This window comes from Strongylocentrotus purpuratus, unplaced genomic scaffold (assembly GCF_000002235.5).
Source record: "Strongylocentrotus purpuratus isolate Spur 01 unplaced genomic scaffold, Spur_5.0 spur5_scaffold_5, whole genome shotgun sequence".
NCBI classification, from domain to species: domain Eukaryota; kingdom Metazoa; phylum Echinodermata; class Echinoidea; order Camarodonta; family Strongylocentrotidae; genus Strongylocentrotus; species Strongylocentrotus purpuratus.
Window position 1 is genome coordinate 3,185,281 of NW_022145611.1, and position 22,036 is coordinate 3,207,316.

Here is a 22,036-nt window from a genome sequence, read left to right on the forward strand (position 1 = left end):
TGCAGACATGGACTTATGCTTCCTACAGACTGAGAGGAGACAATGTGGAGAATTTGAAAGTGATAAGGATCAATTCAGTTATTGGAATGTGAAAGGAAAATTGTGATGAAAAATAAATATGATCAAACAAGATCAAGGTAAATGCTTAAGTTAAAGTCATCTAAAATACATCAGGGAAATAAATATTTATAAAATTACAGGAGCTACTTTTCAAGCTTGCTTGCATGAAATAACACTCTTTGATTTGTTTTGCATTGAACACTCTATGCAAAATTGGGGGTGGGGGGGGGGGGGCTCTTTTATGACTTTCAGGCTCTTTTGGGCATTTCGGGGGCTACTTTGCCCCGAGCCCCCATGTATTCCCCCCCCCCCCCCCCCCCCGAGATACATGTAGATTAAGATACACACATGAAACAGGTCTAGAACTCTACATGTAGATAGTAACAAAGAGTCACACACAGAAAGACACAGAGAGCAATAGAGATAGACCCAAATATTTTCTCTATACCAGTGAGTTTCAAGTATATTAAAAAAGAGTGAGAAAAGAAAGAGAAAAAATTCATACCTACGTGTAAAGTGGAAGGGAGAGTATCTGAACATGATATGAAATTTATCATGATCTTTGTGGGGAAAAAGAAATCTAAAATTTTAAAGGTTTCAATTTGACAGAAGAATTAATTGAAATAGGTACAGGTATTTGCTCTTTCATTTTGAGCAAAAATAAATAAACAACAGCAATAACAACCCTTTATTTAAAAAATGTTAAATTAAGATAAATGATAAATATTTCAAATTGAGTATGACAAAATAACAACACAAGAAAAGCAAAGAAGCAAACAAGAATATGACAAAACACAATTATAACATGTACTTTGTAACCACCAGGTAGAAGGATGTACATGTATAAAGGAGTTCACTATACAAGATGCTGGGCTCAAAAGAATAATACAAATAACTAACAATAATAATAATAATAATAATAGCCTAATAGTCCACTCCAAATTTTATTAAACCGAAACGGAAATTCTTTTTGCCCAATTGATCGTGAGCCCGGCAGCCACTGAGCAGCATTCTAAACATTGCAATTTCAAAGGGTGTGATTTAGTGAACAAGTCAACAGACCGAGTGTGGTGGATCACCTGATGGTTCTAGAGTTTGAATACCAGCCATGTCTTTTATCAAGGCATTAATCTACATTTGTCATTCTTCATCCAGGATAGAATAGGAACCTGCTTAAAGGTTACTGCACTTGGCTAAATGTCATCTAAATTACTCAACAAAGCCTTCATCTCCCATCGTCACTTCAAACTAGACCTTCACTCCCATGTCATTCCCTTTGTCATCTTCATCTAGGAAGAGTATTGGAGATGTAGCCAGAGGCTCTCTGCATTCATCCTGTCACTTCTATCTGCTCTCTACCAACACACATGTCATCCCTCAAGGCTCGCTCCACCACCATCATCTTTTCTTTGGAATGCGATACTAGTCATCATCTGGTATCCACCATCCCATCAATGTCAAGCACACACGCACACCCACAGACACCCACCCACACACACATACGCACACACACAGAAGCCCACACACGCAAAAACTTTTTTAAACTTAGTCAAGAAATCTATGGAGTGCCAAGGGTCAAGTTCTTTTAATGAAGAATGAAGAAAAATGAATCTATTTATAACATAAAATGAGAAATTGATTTCATGTTGACATGATTTATGTTTGTTCATTGAGTCACATAACTAAGATAATTTTTACTGGATGAGGAGTATGACCCTTGGCACTCCACAAATTAAATCATTTTTTTACATTTGAAATTGTGCACACACAAAATAATAAAGTGTAATAAAGGTAACCTTTACCTGAATTTCAAACCACTGCATAAAGCTCAAAAGCAAATGAAAGAAATCAAAAATCATAAGTTGAAACCTACAGAAACTGACTCATTGTATGTGGCATTGTGCTTAGATTATTAACTCCTAATAATTTTTCTATTCAAATATCAAAATGCACACAATATCTGTGCAAGAGGGCATAGGACTACAAAGATTCATCAAATAAATGTGATAGACTTACATGAGTAGCAAGGCAGGTAGAATGAGACAAGCTGCCATGATAATAAAGACGAGTCCACCTCCCATAATATCTAGAGTAGCTGGATAGAGGGCATTGAAGATAAGAGATGCTAATACTCCAGTGATCGTTTCAAGGGCTGCAGTCAGGGCAAACAAACTTCCTGTCATTAAAACAAATTAAGACATAAAGCTTGGTTAATGGTGAAATACGCTAATTATCTCAAACATTATGAATCTTATAAATACCAAAAGCTCTGAACACAAAGTAATATCCTTCTACAAATCAAGATGAGTACACGTACTGCTTAAGATGTTTGATACTTCAATGTACACCTAACATACATAACATTGCATAATTATTGTCTTCAAAATGAAAAAAGGGCACTCTCTTACTCTTTGGAAGTTAAAAAGGTTTATTTCATTCTGGTACACTACTATAGTACACTCTTAAATCTTTTCATTCAGCAAGGAATACATGTGTGATCTAATAAATTGAATGGCTCATCATACATCCTTTGTCATATTCTTTTTAGGTAATTCAAGTTTCATACTAATCAAAATTATTGCAATATAGAGGTGTTAAATTCACTCTGAGCAATGCTGTTAGGTAATCAGACTTTTATTCTTTTTTTCAACAAATACTTTCTACATATCAATTTCTTTGCCCGCCCCCCCCCCCTTGGAATGCAAAGAGAGAAAGAAAAAATAAAAGTAAAAGAAAAGCATTCTTGTTCACTATATTTTTAGACATAAAGTGATTTACTGGTGATGGCAGTTTGAATGTTTGGTAGTGTTTCATCTATCACCACAAACATGACAGTTCTCACCAGATTGTGCAATAAAATACATCACAATGTGTGGGCAGAAGATACAAGAAAACAATCTCATTGTCCTCCTGACCATACCCATTCATCAAGACCGTCATCAATGACCATGGTTAATGTATTAGAGCTATTCAGGTGTTTGTCATCTCATAAAAGTGTTTATTTTCACTTTCAATGGGTACTACCAAGGTACTACCCCCACTGCTGGGAATGTTTTATGTCAAAACAGAACTGTACAGATGTCACAATATGTGTAGGTTATGATAAGAGGCTAGGACATTGACTGAACATCAGAGATCATCTGATGGCAGTGTTCACATTGACCCTAATCTTCCATAATACTTTTCCCAAAAACTATTCCCCAATACTACCCACCCCCTCCCAAAAACTATTCCCCAATACTACCCACCCCCTCCCAAAAACTATTCCCCAATACTACCCACCCCCTCCCAAAAACTATTCCCCAATACTACCCACCCCCTCCCCAAAAACTATTCCCCAATACTACCCACCCCCTCCCTCCCAAAAACTATTCCCCAATACTACCCACCCCCTCCCAAAAACTATTCCCCAATCCTACCCACCCCCTCCCAAAAACTATTCCCCAATACTACCCACCCCCTCCCAAAAACTATTCCCCAATACTACCCACCCCCTCCCCAAAAACTATTCCCCAATACTACCCACCCCCTCCCCAAAACTATTCCCCAATACTACCCACCCCCTCCCCAAAAGTATTCCCCAATACTACCCACCCCCTCCCAAAAACTATTCCCCAATACTACCCACCCCCTCCCAAAAACTATTCCCCAATACTACCCACCTCCTCCCCAAAAACTATTCCCCAATACTACCCACCCCCTCCCCAAAACTATTCCCCAATACTAACCACCCCCTCCCCAAAACTATTCCCCAATACTACCCACCCCCTCCCCAAAACTATTCCCCAATACTACCTACCCCCTCCCCAAAACTATTCCCCAATACTACCCACCCCCTCCCAAAAACTATTCCCCATTATATACCTCACTTAAGAAATCTAGCCATCTGATTGGTCGAAATTGCATTCATAAACTTTAACTATTCCTGTAAAATTCCCGGTAAAATTCCAAACCCATGTAAAAATAGTTCTAAAATCCCAGTAACCATGGTTACCCAAAGTTTTACGTGTTAAAAAATGGTTTGAGCGATCGAGGATACCGTACGTGTGCGAAGAATTGGTCGGTATTTTCATACAAGACAAGACAATTCAAAACAAGACAAAAATGACTAAAGAAACTCTCCCAAGATTTCAACTGCAAGACTCACTGACAGCAAGAACAACAAAAAGGGTACGTGAAATTATCCATAAACATGTTCGTTTAGTTGCTGAAAATGGAGTACCAGCATAGACGTAGACGAAAATAGATCTAGTAGTCAGGGTGTCTGATCGCGCACCCGATGTTGTGTACAAAAATTCTTCCCATAGAGATTGCACGCAATGCAGTCTCTATGCAGTCTACGTGCATTGCGCGACCATGCAAAAAAAGTCAAGTTTTTTTTTTCAATTCGAGATTCAAACCTTTATCTGTTGTGATCCTGAAGGTGATACTCAATAAGTGAGGTGTCATATGAAAGCGCAGGTTCTTCTCCATATTCCCCACAGGGCCGGCCCACCCCCAAAATTGTAAAAATATCTTGCTTAGACTAGAATCTAGATCTAGTCTACTCTCAAAGATACACTCATAAAAAACAACCGTGCAGATAAACTAGAGAAAGGCCAAGGTGGTGTCATTAGTTGACTCTTTTGTTTTCGGCATATAAAAGTATTAATGACTGCTTTAATATTCGAGAAATAGTTGTTTTTATACGCTCTCGGGAAGGTTACAATTGGGCTATTGCCCTCGGCTAACCTTCCCTTGAGCGTATAAAAACAACCATTTCTCTCAAAGCAGTCATTAATACTATAATACTACCCACCCCCTCCCAAAAACTATTCCCCAATACTACCCACCCCCTCCCAAAAACTATTCCCCAATACTACCCACCCCCTCCCAAAAACTATTCCCCAATACTACCCACCCCCTCCCAAAAAACTATTCCTCAATACTACCCACCCCCTCCCCAAAACTATTCCCAATACTACCTACCCCTCCCCAAAACTATTCCCCAATACTACCCACCCCCTCCCAAATACTATCCCCCCCCCCCTCTCCAATACTATTCCCCAATACTTCCCCCCCCCCCTACCCAATACTTTTCTCCAATACTGTTTGTAAAAGGAAATTAAACCCTAAGACAATAAAGAAATAAGGTAACTGTAATTGTAGTTATAGCTTATGATTTGTTAATAATTTGCTACGAGGTTCTATCTTATATTCTTTTCAAGAGAGAATATTTTTTGTTGTTGGTGGGAATAGAGCTTCTTACCTTGTTCAGATGGGACCACTATCTTTGACATCATAGAGCGGGTAGTAGCAGCAGGCATACCAGATGGAGACAACAGAAATGCAACTAAAACAAAAATAAAATAGTTTCACAACAAATTAAAGGCAGTACTAAAGTCTACAAAATAAGTCACGTGTGGGTTCACCAACAGTAAATGGAAAGTGGTAAAAAGAAGGTAGTTTGTTCTGCAAAATAACATCAGCAAAAATTAGTGGCACTGAAAAATTAATCATCCTATTTTAGAAAATTTTACAAAGATCCTTATTCATGTATCATGTATAGCATTACTGAGGGTGTTTCACACAGACTAAGATTGACTTTAAGTTGGACTTAACTATGGTAGGCCATTCATGCCACTGTTTGCTCCCACCATGGTCTCTTAAGGGACGTACAATGTACAATGATGGTCACAAATCTGCAGAATTTACATTTTTTGATGATTCATTATTGAAGGAAAAATATTTTCTAAAGATAACAATGGTGAGAGCAACCAGTGGCATGAATGGCCTGTCATAGTTAAGTCCAACTCAAAGTCAATCTTAGTCTTTGTGAAACATCTCCCAGGTGTAATTGTAGCAAAATTTGTCTGGTTTGTTACCAGCATTCCACGTACAGTTTGTACAATCGAGTATATGCACTCTAATATTTCCTTTATTGTATAATCATGCCATAAGTACCATTCAGTAGATGATTACACAACCACATCATTTTGTGAATACCCTTGCTATGAAAATACACCTACACTGTACATGTACATGATGCAATAAATGTGGAACTTATTTAAGGTGCAATAACCTTCAAAGAGGAAAAAGTATTGAATCAATAATTAAGATAATAAATAAATAATTAGGATTAATTAAATAAGGTAGACAAACACAAAAGAATATATCAAACTTATGGAAAAATGATTTTGACCAACTATTTAAAAAAAAGAAATAAACATTATTTGTGTGAATCAACCTCCCTCGCTCCATCTCCCTCTCTCTCTCTCTCTCTCTCTCTCTCTCTCTCTCTGTTTGGCTCCTCTCCTTTAGAATTGATAATTCTTCCTCCTTTGACTATGCCTGTTAAGGCTGCAGTAGTACGTGTACATGTATATCCTCATATTTACAGTTTGTGATTTTTTTTTTCCTTGACAAAAAAAATCTTCATCTGCGCACATTAGACTTACTCTAGGCATTGACCTCCTCTATTCACATCTCCCTCCCAATGTTTTAATCCTTTATTACCCCTTCTCCTCCTGAATAAATCTTGCTCCTAATGTTTTAATCCTTTATTACCCCTTCTCCTCCTGAATAAATCTTGCTCCTAATGTTTTAATCCTTTATTACCCCCTTCTCCTCCTGAATAAATCTTGCTCCTAATGTTTTAATCCTTTATTACCCCTTCTCCTCCTGAATAAATCTTGCTCCTAATGTTTTAATCCTTTATTACCCCTTCTCCTCCTGAATAAATCTTGCTCCTAATGTTTTAATCCTTTATTACCCCTTCTCCTCCTGAATAAATCTTGCTCCTAATGTTTTAATCCTTTATTACCCCTTCTCCTCCTGAATAAATCTCGCTCCTAATGTTTTAATCCTTTATTACCCCTTTTCCTCCTGAATAAATCTTGCTCCTAATGTTTTAATCCTTTATTACCCCTTCTCCTCCTGAATAAATCTTGCTCCTAATGTTTTAATCCTTTATTACCCCTTCTCCTCCTGAATAAATCTTGCTCCTAATGTTTTAATCCTTTATTACCCCTTCTCCTCCTGAATAAATCTTGCTCCTAATGTTTTAATCCTTTATTACCCCTTCTCCTCCTGAATAAATCTTGCTCCTAATGTTTTAATCCTTTATTACCCCTTCTCCTCCTGAATAAATCTCGCTCCTAATGTTTTAATCCTTTATTACCCCTTTTCCTCCTGAATAAATCTTGCTCCTAATGTTTTAATCCTTTATTACCCCTTCTCCTCCTGAATAAATCTTGCTCCTAATGTTTTAATCCTTTATTACCCCTTCTCCTCCTGAATAAATCTTGCTCCTAATGTTTTAATCCTTTATTACCCCTTCTCCTCCTGAATAAATCTTGCTCCTAATGTTTTAATCCTTTATTACCCCTTCTCCTCCTGAATAAATCTCGCTCCTAATGTTTTAATCCTTTATTACCCCTTCTCCTCCTGAATAAATCTTGCTCCTAATGTTTTAATCCTTTATTACCCCTTCTCCTCCTGAATAAATCTTGCTCCTAATGTTTTAATCCTTTATTACCCCTTCTCCTCCTGAATAAATCTTGCTCCTAATGTTTTAATCCTTTATTATCCCTTCTTGCCCTCAATACATCTCCCTCCCAATGTTTTAATCCTTTATTACCCCTTCTCCTCCTGAATACATGTTCTTCGTAGATTCTATTCCTCAGGAGGAAACAAGAATGCCAATCATAACATAGCAACATACCGGTAGGTGTGGCATCAACATCATGAAAAACCTGAATAAATATGTGTTGGTTGACCTTTGACCTCCTTGCCACGCACTCTATGACACCAAGGTGTAATAGAGACCAATGTTTGGCTTATGTTATCATCCTAATTACAGCAGGTATTCACTGGTAGAGAAAGCTTGATAGTGATGCGCCATGGGTGAGGCCTGCTTTCTGACTAGGTGGTCTCTATTCTCCACCAATATTAGTTGATTCACAAAAAATTATTAATCAGGCTAATCTCATTTTGAAACAATTCTATGATTAAGAGGACATTGACAAAATCAAACCTCATACCTGATAGCTTTACTTTCCTTTTTTAACTTTCGTTTTTTAACTTTCGTTTTAACCTGAAAATGTTGAAATAATAATGGTTGAGTTTATTCATGTTCTTATCCTATCCATACCAACAAAAAAGGCCTTTTAAATATCACAATACCATCATTCAAATGGCACTGTCTAGTATGTTTCCTTACCAATGAGGACTAGCAATATCTTTAATTTTTTTATATCAAACAACATCATAAACAGAAGAACACTGTGTACTCTATGAAGTCTCTTTCAACACACATAATCAGGCCCAGCAATTCTTCAAAGGAAATTATTAACCTACCTTCTGAGAAGAGACAATTATACAAGATAATGGCCCCCAAACAAACTAACAGAGGTAACAATAGGCCTGTCTTCACTTTTGCCAAATATCCCGCTATTTGAACTATCCCGATCGCAAACTATCCAGTTAATTTGCGTCTTCATTAGCCCAAGGTTGCAATTAGCGGGATATTTGGTCGGGATTGTCATCCCAAGATATCTTGGGATAGTTTGCAAAATATCCAGCTATTTGTCCGGTGCATCCTCACCAGACCAAAGACTCGCACTATGCGCGAACGCTGAGCAAAATATCTCGAGCTAATTTCTCAAGGTCGAGTTTCGAGGTTGAATCTTGAGCTGATGAAGGCGTGATTTGTAACTTCAGGATTATTTCCCAAATCAGAAATAGCGGGCTATTTGGCAATCTCGAGATGATGAAGACGTGCCTATTGATTGAGGTGCATTAGCTTACCTGTAAAAACTTGCCAGAGTGTCCTTGCAAGACCAAAGACCACATAACCACTCATCCTGAAGCACAGGGCACCTAATGCTATGAAGCAATCATGGACACCGCATAGATGCAGGAGAGGCATGGCTGTCAACAGCATCAGACTCTGAAGACCACTCTTACAACCAGAGTAGTATGCTACAAAGGAAAGACAGGCAAAATCACAATTTATGCAATTAACTACTTTGAATTAGAATGTCAGCCAAAGTTGTTACATACATGTACTTGTACGTAATACTATCATATTATCACACTACACTACCGGTATTACAGGTTTTGCATCTAAAAATATGAGAGCTAGCAAATAACAATAAAAGTAATAAACCGTTCATAGCACTGATCACATTATGTGAAAACAGTGTGAAAAAAATACATGGGGCTCAGGGCGAATTAGCCCCCGAAATGCCAAAAAGAGCCCCTAAAAGTCATTAAAGAGCGCCCCAAAATTTGCATAGAGTTCAATGCAAAACAAATTAAAGAGTGTTATTTTCAATTTTTCATGCAAGCTTGAAAAGTAGCCCCCGAAATTTGTTAAGTATTTTGTTCCCTGTCAGACAGTGATAAAGTCCTTTAAAGGAAGTTTGGAAACTATTACCCTAGCTTTGGCATAGTATGCTTACTTTGCTACGGATGCTCGTCCTATACTTATTAATGAACATAACCTCATCATTTCAACATCTTGACCTCATCTCAATGAAGGTATCACCGAGCCTTCTACCACAACCACAATGATGAAATCAACACCTGCCCAAACCAAACATTCGGCACTTTTCAATTTGCACGTTCACTAGTGGACTGCGATGTATGCGGTCATTTTTTAAGCAGTGGGCCTGCGCATCGATGAGCTCATCGTTCGTAGCAGAATTCTCGAAAGCGTTCACCCTTGTTTTGCCGTCGTTCTAAATCTGTGACGGTACAGTTCGTAAGCAATATTCTGTAGATATGAAACAGCACATTGAAGTCACAAAATGGACCAAATTGACCTAATTCTGCAAACGGAGAATTGCGGAACAGTAAGCTCTCTAACATTCTCTAAAAACGCATTCTCTTGTCTGTAATTTTCCTCAAATTAAATGCGTTGCAGATTAATCCATAAAATGAACACATTTTATTTATGCATCACCAAGTTGCTGCAGCACAATTATCAAGTACAGTCCCGTGCACCGAATTTGGTGTTAGATCTTTAGCTTTTCGATCAAATATCGTGCGAGCGCGAACATATGCATGACGTCACTGATCGTCGTCATTGTGTGAAATGAAAAAGGTAACAAACAACAGTCAGCATGCATCATCAACTCTGCTTAAAAAATGGCCGCATACGTAGCAGTCTACTAATGAACGTGCAAATCTATAAGTCCTCAGTATAACAACTGAATATCCAAGAAAAACATTTCAGACTTTTGCTACTTGATGACGGATCGTCCAAAATATTGTTTAATATTAAATTTCCTCCATACATATAGTGCCTGCATGCATGCATTTAACGTTCTTAGAACTTCAATTTACAAGATCATTTGAAGAGTTTCGTCACAAAACGCAATATTTCTATTGCAGGCATTCCGAGAAAAACAACTTCTTTGGCCATGAGTTTATGCAAGAACATGAAGTCGTGACATAATAGTTCACTTGTATCAAAATGATGGTGCCTTAAAAAATTATCCATTATATTTTTTGTGTGAAAAATCATGATTTCCAATTATTTTTTGCATACCGATACATGTACATGTACATTATATCCACTCACTAAGTTAAAGAGCCATTAATCCACAAAACCTGGTAGCACTGATTACATCAAAGTCAAAATTCTGGTAATAACTTTCTTTTTAAAGCATTTAACATGGAAGTAATAGTCATGCAAGGTCAAACTACATGAACGTTTTACCGTAATCAAATAACATTCAAAGAAAACCAGGTAATGCATATGGCTGGGATGATTTATCATAGAGTGTATGCATGCTCCCGGCCTGCACATCAGAATGCAACTAGACCCTCAACTCAAGGATATCTTCTTTTCACTGAGCAGCTGTTCCAAAATAACTTGTGAACTTGAGCAAAGTAAATGAGAAGAGCTGTCTCCTGCACTCATTCCTCTTTCATTCCTCTTTCATTCATTCATTCAACTTGATCATGACCTCTTGATTTAGCTCGCAAAACAAATAGTTACAAAGCCTGGGTCCTTGCCATTGCATGCCAGGATTATATTTCACTTTTGATTTGGTGTAATACTCACAGATTTGGGAAGATGTAAATGATAGCGGAGCTTTCTTCAGATACAGGACTGTTGTATCGTTTTCACCTGTTGAAAGAAAGCCACAGAGAGAGAGAGAGGGAGAGAGAGAGTCTGGGTGAAATGGTGAAATGGATGGTAATCAAAACTAAGTAGCATAAGAAAACAATGACAGCTTTGACCTCATGTGTGATCATACAAGGTTCATTGCTCTCAAATGTTCTTCTCAAAACCTCCACCAATATACATTCTATGCATGTGTGAGCTATTCTATATTTTTGATGTTTTATTTCGTGGCAGATATGGCAATATTCAAACTATTACAAGTCTCATCTTGTTGCTAAAATAGCCACATTCTTCTACTCCAAAATGATGAAAAGAAATTCTGCGAAGTTATAGTACAGTAGCGTGCTTTAAAATGCGAAATTCTACACCAAGTATTAAAAAATACAAGTATCTCCTTTTTCCCATTTTAGTAATTCAACAGAATATTTTCAATGAATTAGGAGTGGTAAATAATACTTTTACTTGTCCACCATCTTTTCCACCATAATAATTGTGAAAAAAGTCTTATTTGAGTTGTGTTTTTCCATTAGTTCATCAGCCATCATGGCAGCTAGCATTGGCAAGAGATACCATCAGTGATTGCGACTTTCAACATTTCAGATGAACAGTAAATTATAGTTTTTATAAATTCTTTTGTCTCATTTTGCCGGAGGCACAATGGCTCAGTGGCCTGGAAACCTGGAGGTCCCAGGTTCAAAACCAAATCAATGTGCTTAGTGCCCTTTGAGAAGGCAATAATCCTCATTACCAAGTCCCTAGGAGAGCTGTGCGAAGATATTAAAAACTAACCTTATTGTCATTATTGTGCAGGTAAAACTTTGAATTGACAATTTTATCAAAATTGAATACTTGGAAACATATGAAGTAATGATTATTATCAATTACAAAATGCTTAAATACAGCCCCGGAATAGCACCTGAAGAGCTCTCTGAACACTGCTAAGATGTGTGACATCACAGGTTGGGGCATGATTTGCACAAGCAGACGATGTCCCATGTCATCTCACACATTTTGATTAGAATCCATATATATGGATCAAGGAAACCCTAAATATTAGAATCTGATAATACTGGTATTAATCATAACATTCATGAAGTATTACATGTTTGTTTGTATATTATTAAAGTAAAGTAGGAGCTAAAATAAAGCAGTCACTACTTCTAAGATATAGGTCTCTCAGGAACATTACAAAAATATGATGCAATGAGGGAGCGGGGACGGCTAAAAGGATAACATCTCTAAATTATTTCAACTTTGAATTCTGAAATAAATAATGTAAAGTGTTGGAGGAAATGAAGATTTCTATGGACTATTATTCCTTTGTGTGGATCTGTGTTAAAACAATAACAATGCCTTGCTCTGTGTGTGAACAACCTGCATAAAGGTGCATAACAATTGTCTAAAATTATTATTGTAGGATGATCACGTTTCATAATCGGACACCCACTAGTCAATGCTTTGGTCAGCATTAAAATGATAAAAGAAAAGGAGTGTCACAGAGGGTAGAGAGAGACCGGAGTATTCTGTTTCAAGAACTGACCTCTGCTAAAAACAACTCTTAACTTGACCGTTTCAAGGCCATAAACAAGATGACATTCAAGAAGTCTGTTTGAAGCCAGGGAGATATGGCTGGTCAGTGGTCAATTAGTGGCACAGTGTGTTTCAAGACAGGATACAAACTTAGCAAGTGACCTCTTACACAGCCTGACAAATCAAGACATGTTTTTATTTTATTTTCCTTGAATCTAGTATTGCACACAATCCAATAAACAATAATGCTGTTAACCTGACAGAATGAAATTTCTCACCGATTTCTCACCACTTTTTATGTGAGTTCCTAATAATAAAAAAAAATCATATATATTTTGACTTTGAGCTTGGCAAATAACAAAGGGTGTTGCGTCATTTAAATGCAAATGGAGATACAGGTGATATAATGCTCGACACTATACAGATAATGCGCCACATTTTCAATCACCTACATGTACATGTATAGAGTAGTCTACAATATATTCACACATAACACAACATTAAAGAAAACTCTTGATGTTTCCTACCTGTGCCGACAAGCTGGAAAGTGAATAGGCAGCAGAGCAGTAGGAGGAGCTGTACTCTTTGTTTGTTTGGTCGCTGTCTACCCACAGTCAGAAAAGACTTGCCTATACTTTGTAACTGACATAGCTGTACACATGATCTCTTGCAGGACCATCTTCTTTCCTCTTCTAACTTGGGAACAACTTCATCGGTTCCACTAGGTTCTGTTTCTCCTGATCGGAGCGCATCATTGGTTGCCTTGGGGGTGGTATAGGAACCCTGGCTTGCGACATAACTGCTAGATTCTATTAACCACAGCAGCACATAGAGGACTACCACAGCGTTGCAGGAGATGTAGACGATGAATACTGCCACATAGCCAAGGTTGTCAATGATTAGGCCACATGTCAGCAATCCAACAAAACTACCTGCGAAGGTCATTGCCTCTAGGAATCCAAACCTTCTAGTGCGTGTTCTCTCTTTGGTAATATCACCTAGGTAACTAAACACTGCTGCTAGGACCGTTGCATACGCTCCAAGTAGACCCAGTAGCACTGACCCTAAGACCATGATTCCTATGGAAAGCTCCAGGTAGATGGTACTCAAAATCAAGCAAACACCATTCAAAGCTGCTCCAAAAGAAGGTAACACCATGGCTACTCTCCTTCCGACTTTGTCCGTCCAGGCTCCAATCACTAGAGTGGAAAGCACAGAAGGCACAGTTAAAGCCAAATTGAGCACTATCAGCCAGTAGGACGTCCTTGTCTGAACAATCTTGTTCTCATCTGTGTATGCTGATAAGTTGGCACAGATGACAGTGTCATTGATTTCTTGGAAGCACACCTTTTCTATGAGGAGCTGTTGCAAGGCCAGGTATTGCATGAAGGATCCCAGCATATAGAAGAATAAGACTGGCTCAACAGTCACGTTCCTTTGTAGCCAATTCATGCTGCTATCTTCATCTCATCAAACTGGATCTGATCAAAGAAATCAAAAAGACATTTCTTGTAATAATACACACTGAATGTTAATTACCGGTAGAAGTAAAATGAATACTTTTGAGCATACATGTATTTACAGCATTCTAGTTCTGTCATGCTCATATTTAAGTAGGGGATCTATTTTGTATTCATACAAAACCAGATATTGTTGTTTTGAAAGAGCTAGAGCAGGTGAGAGTGTGAGTTATGCGAGGGAGTAGTTTGGGTTGCGAGGGAGGAGGTTGAGGTATTAGATCAGCAGAGAGAGAGAAATGGTGATAAAGAGTAGGGCTGCGACGAGTAGTCGAATGCTCGAGTACCCGCACTGTTGACAACTACTCAAGTACAATTTCTCGTACTCGAATATTCGGCCACAAAAAAAAAAATTCCTGGTCACCTGGCACTGTCTAGGCCAACGCTTATCCGAGCCAGGGAGAGCTTTTTGAGAGACGGGGCTTTTGGCCACGTGGGTTTCTTTGTTTGGAAGGTATAAAAATGATAGGGTCTTGTACTGGTCAGCAGTTCTTTTTTTGCAGTTCTTCAATTGACAGTTTTAGTTGCTGCCATTTTTGTTTTGTCTGAATCTTCATTCATCGTTTGCATCTTCTTGGGGCGAGCCTGGGGCGAGGCGACCAGCGGCCACCAGCCCTCTCAATGGTAAAGTCCTGTTTCATTAGAATAAGCAAATTTGAAAAATTTGGCTCTAAAGCCCTAGGAATTTTGAGAAATTGAAAAATATATAATTCATTGGTGCTCCTGATAAATTTCAAATAGTACCTACACATGTACAGCCATACAATGGTAGCTACGACCATGAAAATCTCTGAATATGCACTTTTGATATAAAATTTCCAAACAGGAAAAGAAAATCAGTTGGTTTGAGGCAAGAAACATTGTTTTGAAACTACAGTAATATCAATCTTGAGAAGGAGCTAGATCTATACAACATAAAAATGATAAGCGTTTATTTTTCACAATTTCATCACTTTAAATTACTCTTTAGACTCAATTTCAACCGCGACAATGACCATTGAATATTGTAGTTGAATTTGTTTAAGTTGTAGGATGGCATATATCAAGGCTCAAAATTAGCAATTGCCCAGGTTCCATTGAACACCTAAAACGCCACCGGGCAACCTCAAAGTCCAGTCTTGGGTGCCCAGGTGGCAACCTGCCACCCCCCCCCCCCCCCCTCAAAAAAAAAAAAACACCTATATAAATCATAAACCGCTTAATATTGTATACTGGGTACACAAATTTGGTTCTAAATAATAAAACTTGATCCATACTTTACCATGTTATGCATATGTAAAAGCAGATGCAAAACGGAGCATAGGGACCAAATTTTTGGTGGTCGATTTCATTTGACTTTTGATGGATCATTAGTCGAAACTAGACGATTTGTAAAACTGTTAGATTGTAGGCAATCATGGAACTCAAAATTGCAATCTAATTCCATCATGATTGCCACAATTCTTATACAGTTTTAGTGAATAGAGGTGTGAAATCAATGCTTAGATCTTGAAATTCTGACCATTTTTACTGAATTTTTATAATCTTTTTTAAAAGTAAAGTTTTCACAAGAAAATCAGAGAAAATCAATGTGACAGCTTAGTTGCACACTGCCTGTAGAAAACGCACAGCACTAGCTAGCAGTGCCACTGCTGTCAGCCGAAACCTAGAGAGTCAAAGAGACTTGACTCTAAGTGGAATCCACTCCAGCATGCAGTAGCTGAGCTAGGGTAGCTGCAGAGCCATAGAAATTTGCATCCAGCCGCCTCACAAAACTTTGAAATTGCCAGCTGTTTACATCATTATTGCCGCAATTTCAATATAGATGCTGCTTGCAAGTATCGACTTGCATGGTGATGTACATGTAGATATACAATAGGCTTGCGGGTGCACCATGTGTGAGAGAGAGAGAGGATTGAGGAGTCTTGAAAAGGATTCTCTGTAATCTTTCTTGAGGGTGTGTAGTCCTGAAATGGACCGTTTGTGTAGTCTTGAAAAAGACTGTTGGTTATCTTTCATAGCTTATAGTTCTCAGGAGAACTATAGTGCTTGAAGATGATGAGTGGTGGGAGTGGCTTGACGTTTTGAACAGGTTGACTATCCGTCGTCAGGAGAAGATTACCAAGAGTCCTATTCAGGACTCCTCAATCCTCTCTCTCTCTCTCTCTCACACATGCTGCACCGGCAAGCCTATTGTATAATTTCAATTTTGTGAATGGAGGTACATGTATGAAATCAAAGCTTAGATTGTGGTAGATACCTAATAATATAATACTTACGTAAGTCCTCGCGCATAAGATATCTTTTCACATATTCACTGTAACCACCTAAACTGTCATTTGGCAACCTAAAAATTTGTAAAGGACTATAGGCCCACCCCCCCCCCACCACTACAGAAACGAAGGGACTGCATTCATGTTCCCAAAATCTCTGGTAAAGGGGTATTTTTCATGCAACAAAGTCAGGCTCGTAATACACAAAAAAAATTGGCCCGTATTGACCTTATACACCGGACTTAGGAGAGTGCTTTCAAAGGGAGGGAACATGCATACGCGTACCCTAAATAACACTGAGTGGGGGGGCGGGACTGAAGTTACCGAATGTAATCTCAGATCCTCATTAAATTCATGTGAGCAATTCATCATTACGGTCGTTAACTTTATATAGAGCGCGCGCGCCTGCACCCAACCATCGGTATGGTTTGCAATTGTATTGTGCAGCAGTTTGCCGTGAATCCTGTGAGAAAGTGAACATCATAAGTCTTCTTTTTTTAAGGAAAAATACTCTAAAAAAGATAAGAAAATTTACACGAAACAAGAAAGAAACATAACAAATTTTTAATCTTGACCATTATTTGAACAATTGACAGTAGGGGGCTGGTCCGAGAATGAGGATCGTCCTCATGAATGAGGATATTCTTGTAAACGCAGACAAAATGCGTCCTCAAAAATAAGGATCCTCTGCATTTTCGCAGACCTTTTTTTTTTTCATCAGCGCTCTGCGGGTGAAAATAAGCCTAGTTAACCGTCTCCTTTTATGGGTTGTCCGTTTTCCCAATGATTTATCGCTCATAAACTGAAAGTCTGTGTACAAAGTCCATGTAAAATCATTGCGGAATCCGTTTTTTCACATCGCTCAAAGCGCCGATCGGAAATATAAAACGTCTGCGAAAATGCAGAAGATCCTTATTTTTGCGGACGCATCTGTCCGCGTTTACGAAGACGATCCTCGTTTAAGCAGACAATCTTTATTCTCGAAGCAGCGCCCCTACTGATTGATGAAGATTGAGTTGATTTTTGGTATGTTATAGTAGGGTATCTCCAAGCCAGAGTACGGATATGATTCTGAATTAGCGGCAAACTTTGTATTACACACTCCAGCGAAGCATAGAGTCAATGCTAATGCCTATTGACCTCTAGCACTGCATACTTGCTGAGAGGCAGGTATAATACAGAAATACACACACCACACACTATTGCATAGACTGCACACAATAGAACCGATGTGGCTGATAGGCAAATTTGACACTAGACTAGACTACACTAGTAAATTACTGAGTTAGACTAGATCTAGAGTAAAGGAGCCCGTTTTCGGCCACTTAAGACAAAATCCTTTTTTTAGGACCCTTTACTTCCTATTTATTATCATTTTTTGTTCAAATCATGAAGCAAATATTATTATTATTTAAACAAAAAAAGAATCCCAGAAAAAAATCACGAATTGCCATGACAATATTCATTTCAATTTTCACTGTTTTGGAGCCAGTTATCGGCCGAGCGTTTCAGTTTACGGCCGCATGTACAAGTCAATAGGAAGCGCTCGCGCGCGCCGTGCGTTTCCGCGCTGATGTACAGCTCAAGCGGGTGGAGCAGGTATCCCACGCCGGAGCTCCCGAGTGCTCGCCTGGCCGAAGACAGGCACAGCGGTGATCAGAAGTTGGAATCTGAATTAGACAGAGATACCGTGTGTGCGTTGCGGTGTGCGGCTGCATTGATTTAATACATGCGATGAGATACTTTTGAGCTTGCGACTAGCACAAAATCGGACTCTAAATCTGAAAAATACTTGAAATAAAGCTCATTTTATGGTACCCATATTTCTTGCAGACACACGTAAAATACTCGATTTTTCAGATTCGGGTAGCGGGACCGCCGATTACATCGCTAAAATGTGATATTTTAGGATATATTTTTCATTGCAAATGTGGTTCTTCAGTGACACTGGCATGGTATGGTATGAGTGGGATATGTGTTATGCTATTATGCGATGTATTTTAGAGTGATTTTACCTTGCATCCAACCAATCGGCCGAAAACTGGAGCTGGCCGATTACCGGCTCCTTTACTCTAGATCTAGTTGAAAAAAATGTAGACCTAGGTCTAGAGTAAAGGAGCCCGTTTTCGGCCACTTAAGACAAAATCCTATTTTTAGGACTCTTTACTTCCTATTTATTATCATTTTTTGTTCAAATCATGAAGCAAATATTATTATTATTTAAACAAAAAAAGAATCCCAGAAAAAAATCACGAATTGCCATGACAATATTCATTTCAATTTTCACTGTTTTGGAGCCAGTTATCGGCCGAGCGTTTCAGTTTGCGGCCGCATGTACAAAGTCAATAGGAAGCGCTCGCGCGCGCCGTGCGTTTCCGCGCTGAAGTACAGCACAAGCGGGCGGAGCAGGTATCCCACACCGGAGCTCCCTAGTGCTCGCCTGGCCGAAGACAGGCACAGCGGTGATCGGAAGTTGGAATCTGAATTAGACAGAGATATCGTGTGTGCGTCGCGGTGTGCGGCTGCATTGATTTAATACATGCGATGAGATACTTTTGAGCTTGCGACCAGCACAAAATCGGGCTCTAAATCTGAAAAATACTTGAAATAAAGCTCATTTTATGGTACCCATATTTCTTACAGACACGCGTAAGATACTCGATTTTTCAAATTTGGGTAGCGGGACCGGCGATTACATCGCTAAAATGTGATATTTTAGGATATATTTTCCATTGCAAATGTGGTTCTTCAGTGACACTGGCATGGTATGGTATGTGTGGGATATGTGTTGTGCTATTATGCGATGTATTTTAGAGTGATTTTACCTTGCATCCAACAAATCGGCCGAAAACTGGAGCTGGCCGATTACCGGCTCCTTTACTCTACTTTACTGCTATTTTATTAAGGTGTCATCAATTGTCTCTAGATCTAAAGTACCGATTTTTAGTGAAATTAGTTGAGTTTTGTACAGTGATGTTTGAAATGTTGAGAATCAATATAACAGCTTTTAATACACAGCTAGGATAGTAATGCAGTGTGCTACGAGTGAGAATTTGCCTCCCTATGGCTATGTTTATTATAAGTATGTGACGCCAAGATTAACACGAATATGAGCATATGGGACTGAATATAATATATAACTTTTTTGTGGCTTGAAATGCTACAATTTAGAGCTACAAACTAAGCTTTACAGAGCCTAAATACATATATAATATACAAAGCAAGAACTATATTACCAATTATTGTAGTTACACTGTGTAATTCAGTGCCAAAGATCAGGTAATATTCTCCAGTCCAGGGTCCTGTCAGTACGGTAACCTTTACCTAGGCCTACACTACAGCAAAAGTGATATCTGTTGTACGCCATCTATTGTTAAGATTCCTCCTATTATTACATGACATTGATGTTCTCTTGATTTTCGTAACTATTTATGATGTGGTTTGGTTGGGATGGGTTGGATTTGGTTGGATTTGGTTTGCTTTGTTTTGTTGTGGAGTCAAGTGCTAAACAAGGTTATTAATCTTGTCCTTATTTTGATATATCTTAAGTTGAATTAGTAGTTATGTGTAATTATGTTGTTTTATTATTGTAAAGCGCATTGTTATTTTCTCTGAAGATGAAATGCGCCATAGAAGCCTAGGCTATTATTATCATTATTATTATTATTACTATTTATTAAGGTTGTCAGGTTTTGCCAGAAGTGATTTCAAAAGTTGATGTTCGTTTTTTGTTATTACTGGAATAAGAAAATCGTATACAATTTATAAATCGAGAGCCAAATTGGGTCATCAAATGTGGTTCATTTAGTAAAAAAATATACTAAAATGCTCTTTTTCATTAAAAAAGAATAGACTATGTATTTTGTATTCATATATCTGGCACTATAAATGCAAACCTGTAATTCATACTGCAAAATATTTGTTTAAAAAAATGTTAACACATGGGGCACCTGAATCCTGCTTGCTATTTTTCCATTCCGTTTCTTGTTTCTTTTATTCTAATTCATTATTTTTGTTTGAGGGGGGGGGCAGTGTGTGGCTAAAGTGCTTGATGGTCCTGAAGCATCTTTCCGAAGGAGAATTATCATTATTCAAATTGTCATATTATCCATGTTATTTACAATCCAGTGACATATGCACTGTACCCACCGGCGTACTGATGGTGGGGCTGGAGGGGGGGGGTAGTATCCTTCTAAATAAAAATCCATACGTGGTTTCTTTCTAATTTGATACCAGTGATTTGCAAGTGTTGCTGAAACGACATAATTTTCCAAAGGTTTTTCTCACTTTTTTGTAAAACTAACTATACCACGACACGTTTTATGAATCCTGAAGACCTTTTTGGAGCTTAAAACTTTTGTATATAAACCATACAGATTTTCCCTTTAAACGGTCAATTAGCTGGCAAAATTGTTGTCAATAAATTAGACGGTTACTTTAAATGTAAGGGGCTTGATGTATGAACATGTTGGGGATATGTTCTTACAATGGTAGGCCTAAAATATGAGCCAATTTTTTGAGGGTGCTGTGCTAAAAAGGATTCCTTTAAATATAAATCAATTTGTTGGCGGGGCTCGGGGGAGGTGGAGGGGGGGGGGGTAGTGCAACATCCCGCCCCGGCCCCTATCCTGAAATAAGGAGACTGGAGTGCATTTCAATGTTGTTTAAACATGTCGCATTGAAATTTACTCTAGAATTTTACATTTTCTGAAGAAGATATTTGATCATACAGGTAAATCAGAGTAGGGAATAGTACCCACCTCCTTTTTATAAAAGGGGGTACGTAGTGTTTAATACTTTTCAAATAATTTTGGGCGACTTTCTACTTTCTAGGGAACATTTCCTGCTCTTAGTATTGCCCTTTAGGTCGGATTTTTTTTCCTTCTTTTTTTTTGTCCTCCCTCTTCTGATATTTCTCATTTTTTTTCTCTACAAAATGGTAAAAAAGCCGACCGTAGGGTTCAAAATTTCTGGGTCGGTCGCAAAGGACCAGTGAAGTAACTTTTTTGGGGTCAGAACAAAATCCGCATCACCGCCAAGTAGCATAATGCAGGGGTGGCGGAGCGTCTTCCAAAATGGGGGGGGGGGGGGGGGGGGGGGTTGCACCGATAAAAACCGGCACTAAGAAACATCAAATAAAAAGGGGCTCTAAGTCGCCTTGAAGAAGGGGTGCATGTTACGGAAAAGGAAAGATAGGCACTTATCAAAAGGGAAAATGACAATTGTTAGAAAAGAAAAGGTGCTCGTGTCAAAATAAAAGCGTTATTATCAAGGTGAAAATGGCCCTTCAGTGCACCTGAAAAAGGACACTCGACAGAGATGGAAAAAAAAGCACTTATGAGAATGGAAATGGGGAATATGTTGAAGGAAAAGGGCACCTATAAGATTTTGATAGGTGCCTTTATCAGATGTTAAAAGGGGCATTTTTCGAAAGGGGGAGAGTCTCATATAAAAATAAAAGGAAAAGGGGCACTCATATGGTACTTTTAGAAAGGAAAAGGGGCACGTGTCAAAATAAATTTTAGGGTTACCTGAAAAAGCCCCCCCCCCCTCCCCCCCCC

General features: G+C 38.5%; 1 protein-coding gene across 2 annotated transcripts in view; it reads right to left on the minus strand.

The window, feature by feature from the left end:
* The window catches only part of LOC753373 (proton-coupled folate transporter), a 28,666-nt gene extending 8,862 nt beyond the window's left edge, over nt 1-19,804 (minus strand). For both annotated transcript variants that reach the window (XM_011670039.2, XM_001182051.4), the window contains exons 1-6: nt 19,712-19,804; nt 13,234-14,187; nt 11,114-11,179; nt 8,848-9,021; nt 5,309-5,392; nt 2,077-2,236 (exon numbers count right to left, since the gene is read on the minus strand). In XM_011670039.2, coding sequence (XP_011668341.2) covers nt 2,077-2,236; nt 5,309-5,392; nt 8,848-9,021; nt 11,114-11,179; nt 13,234-14,158 — 1,409 coding nt within the window. In that variant the 5' untranslated portion in view covers nt 14,159-14,187; nt 19,712-19,804. The remainder of the gene's footprint in view (nt 1-2,076; nt 2,237-5,308; nt 5,393-8,847; nt 9,022-11,113; nt 11,180-13,233; nt 14,188-19,711) is intronic.
* Nucleotides 19,805-22,036: the final 2,232 nt, after the last annotated feature.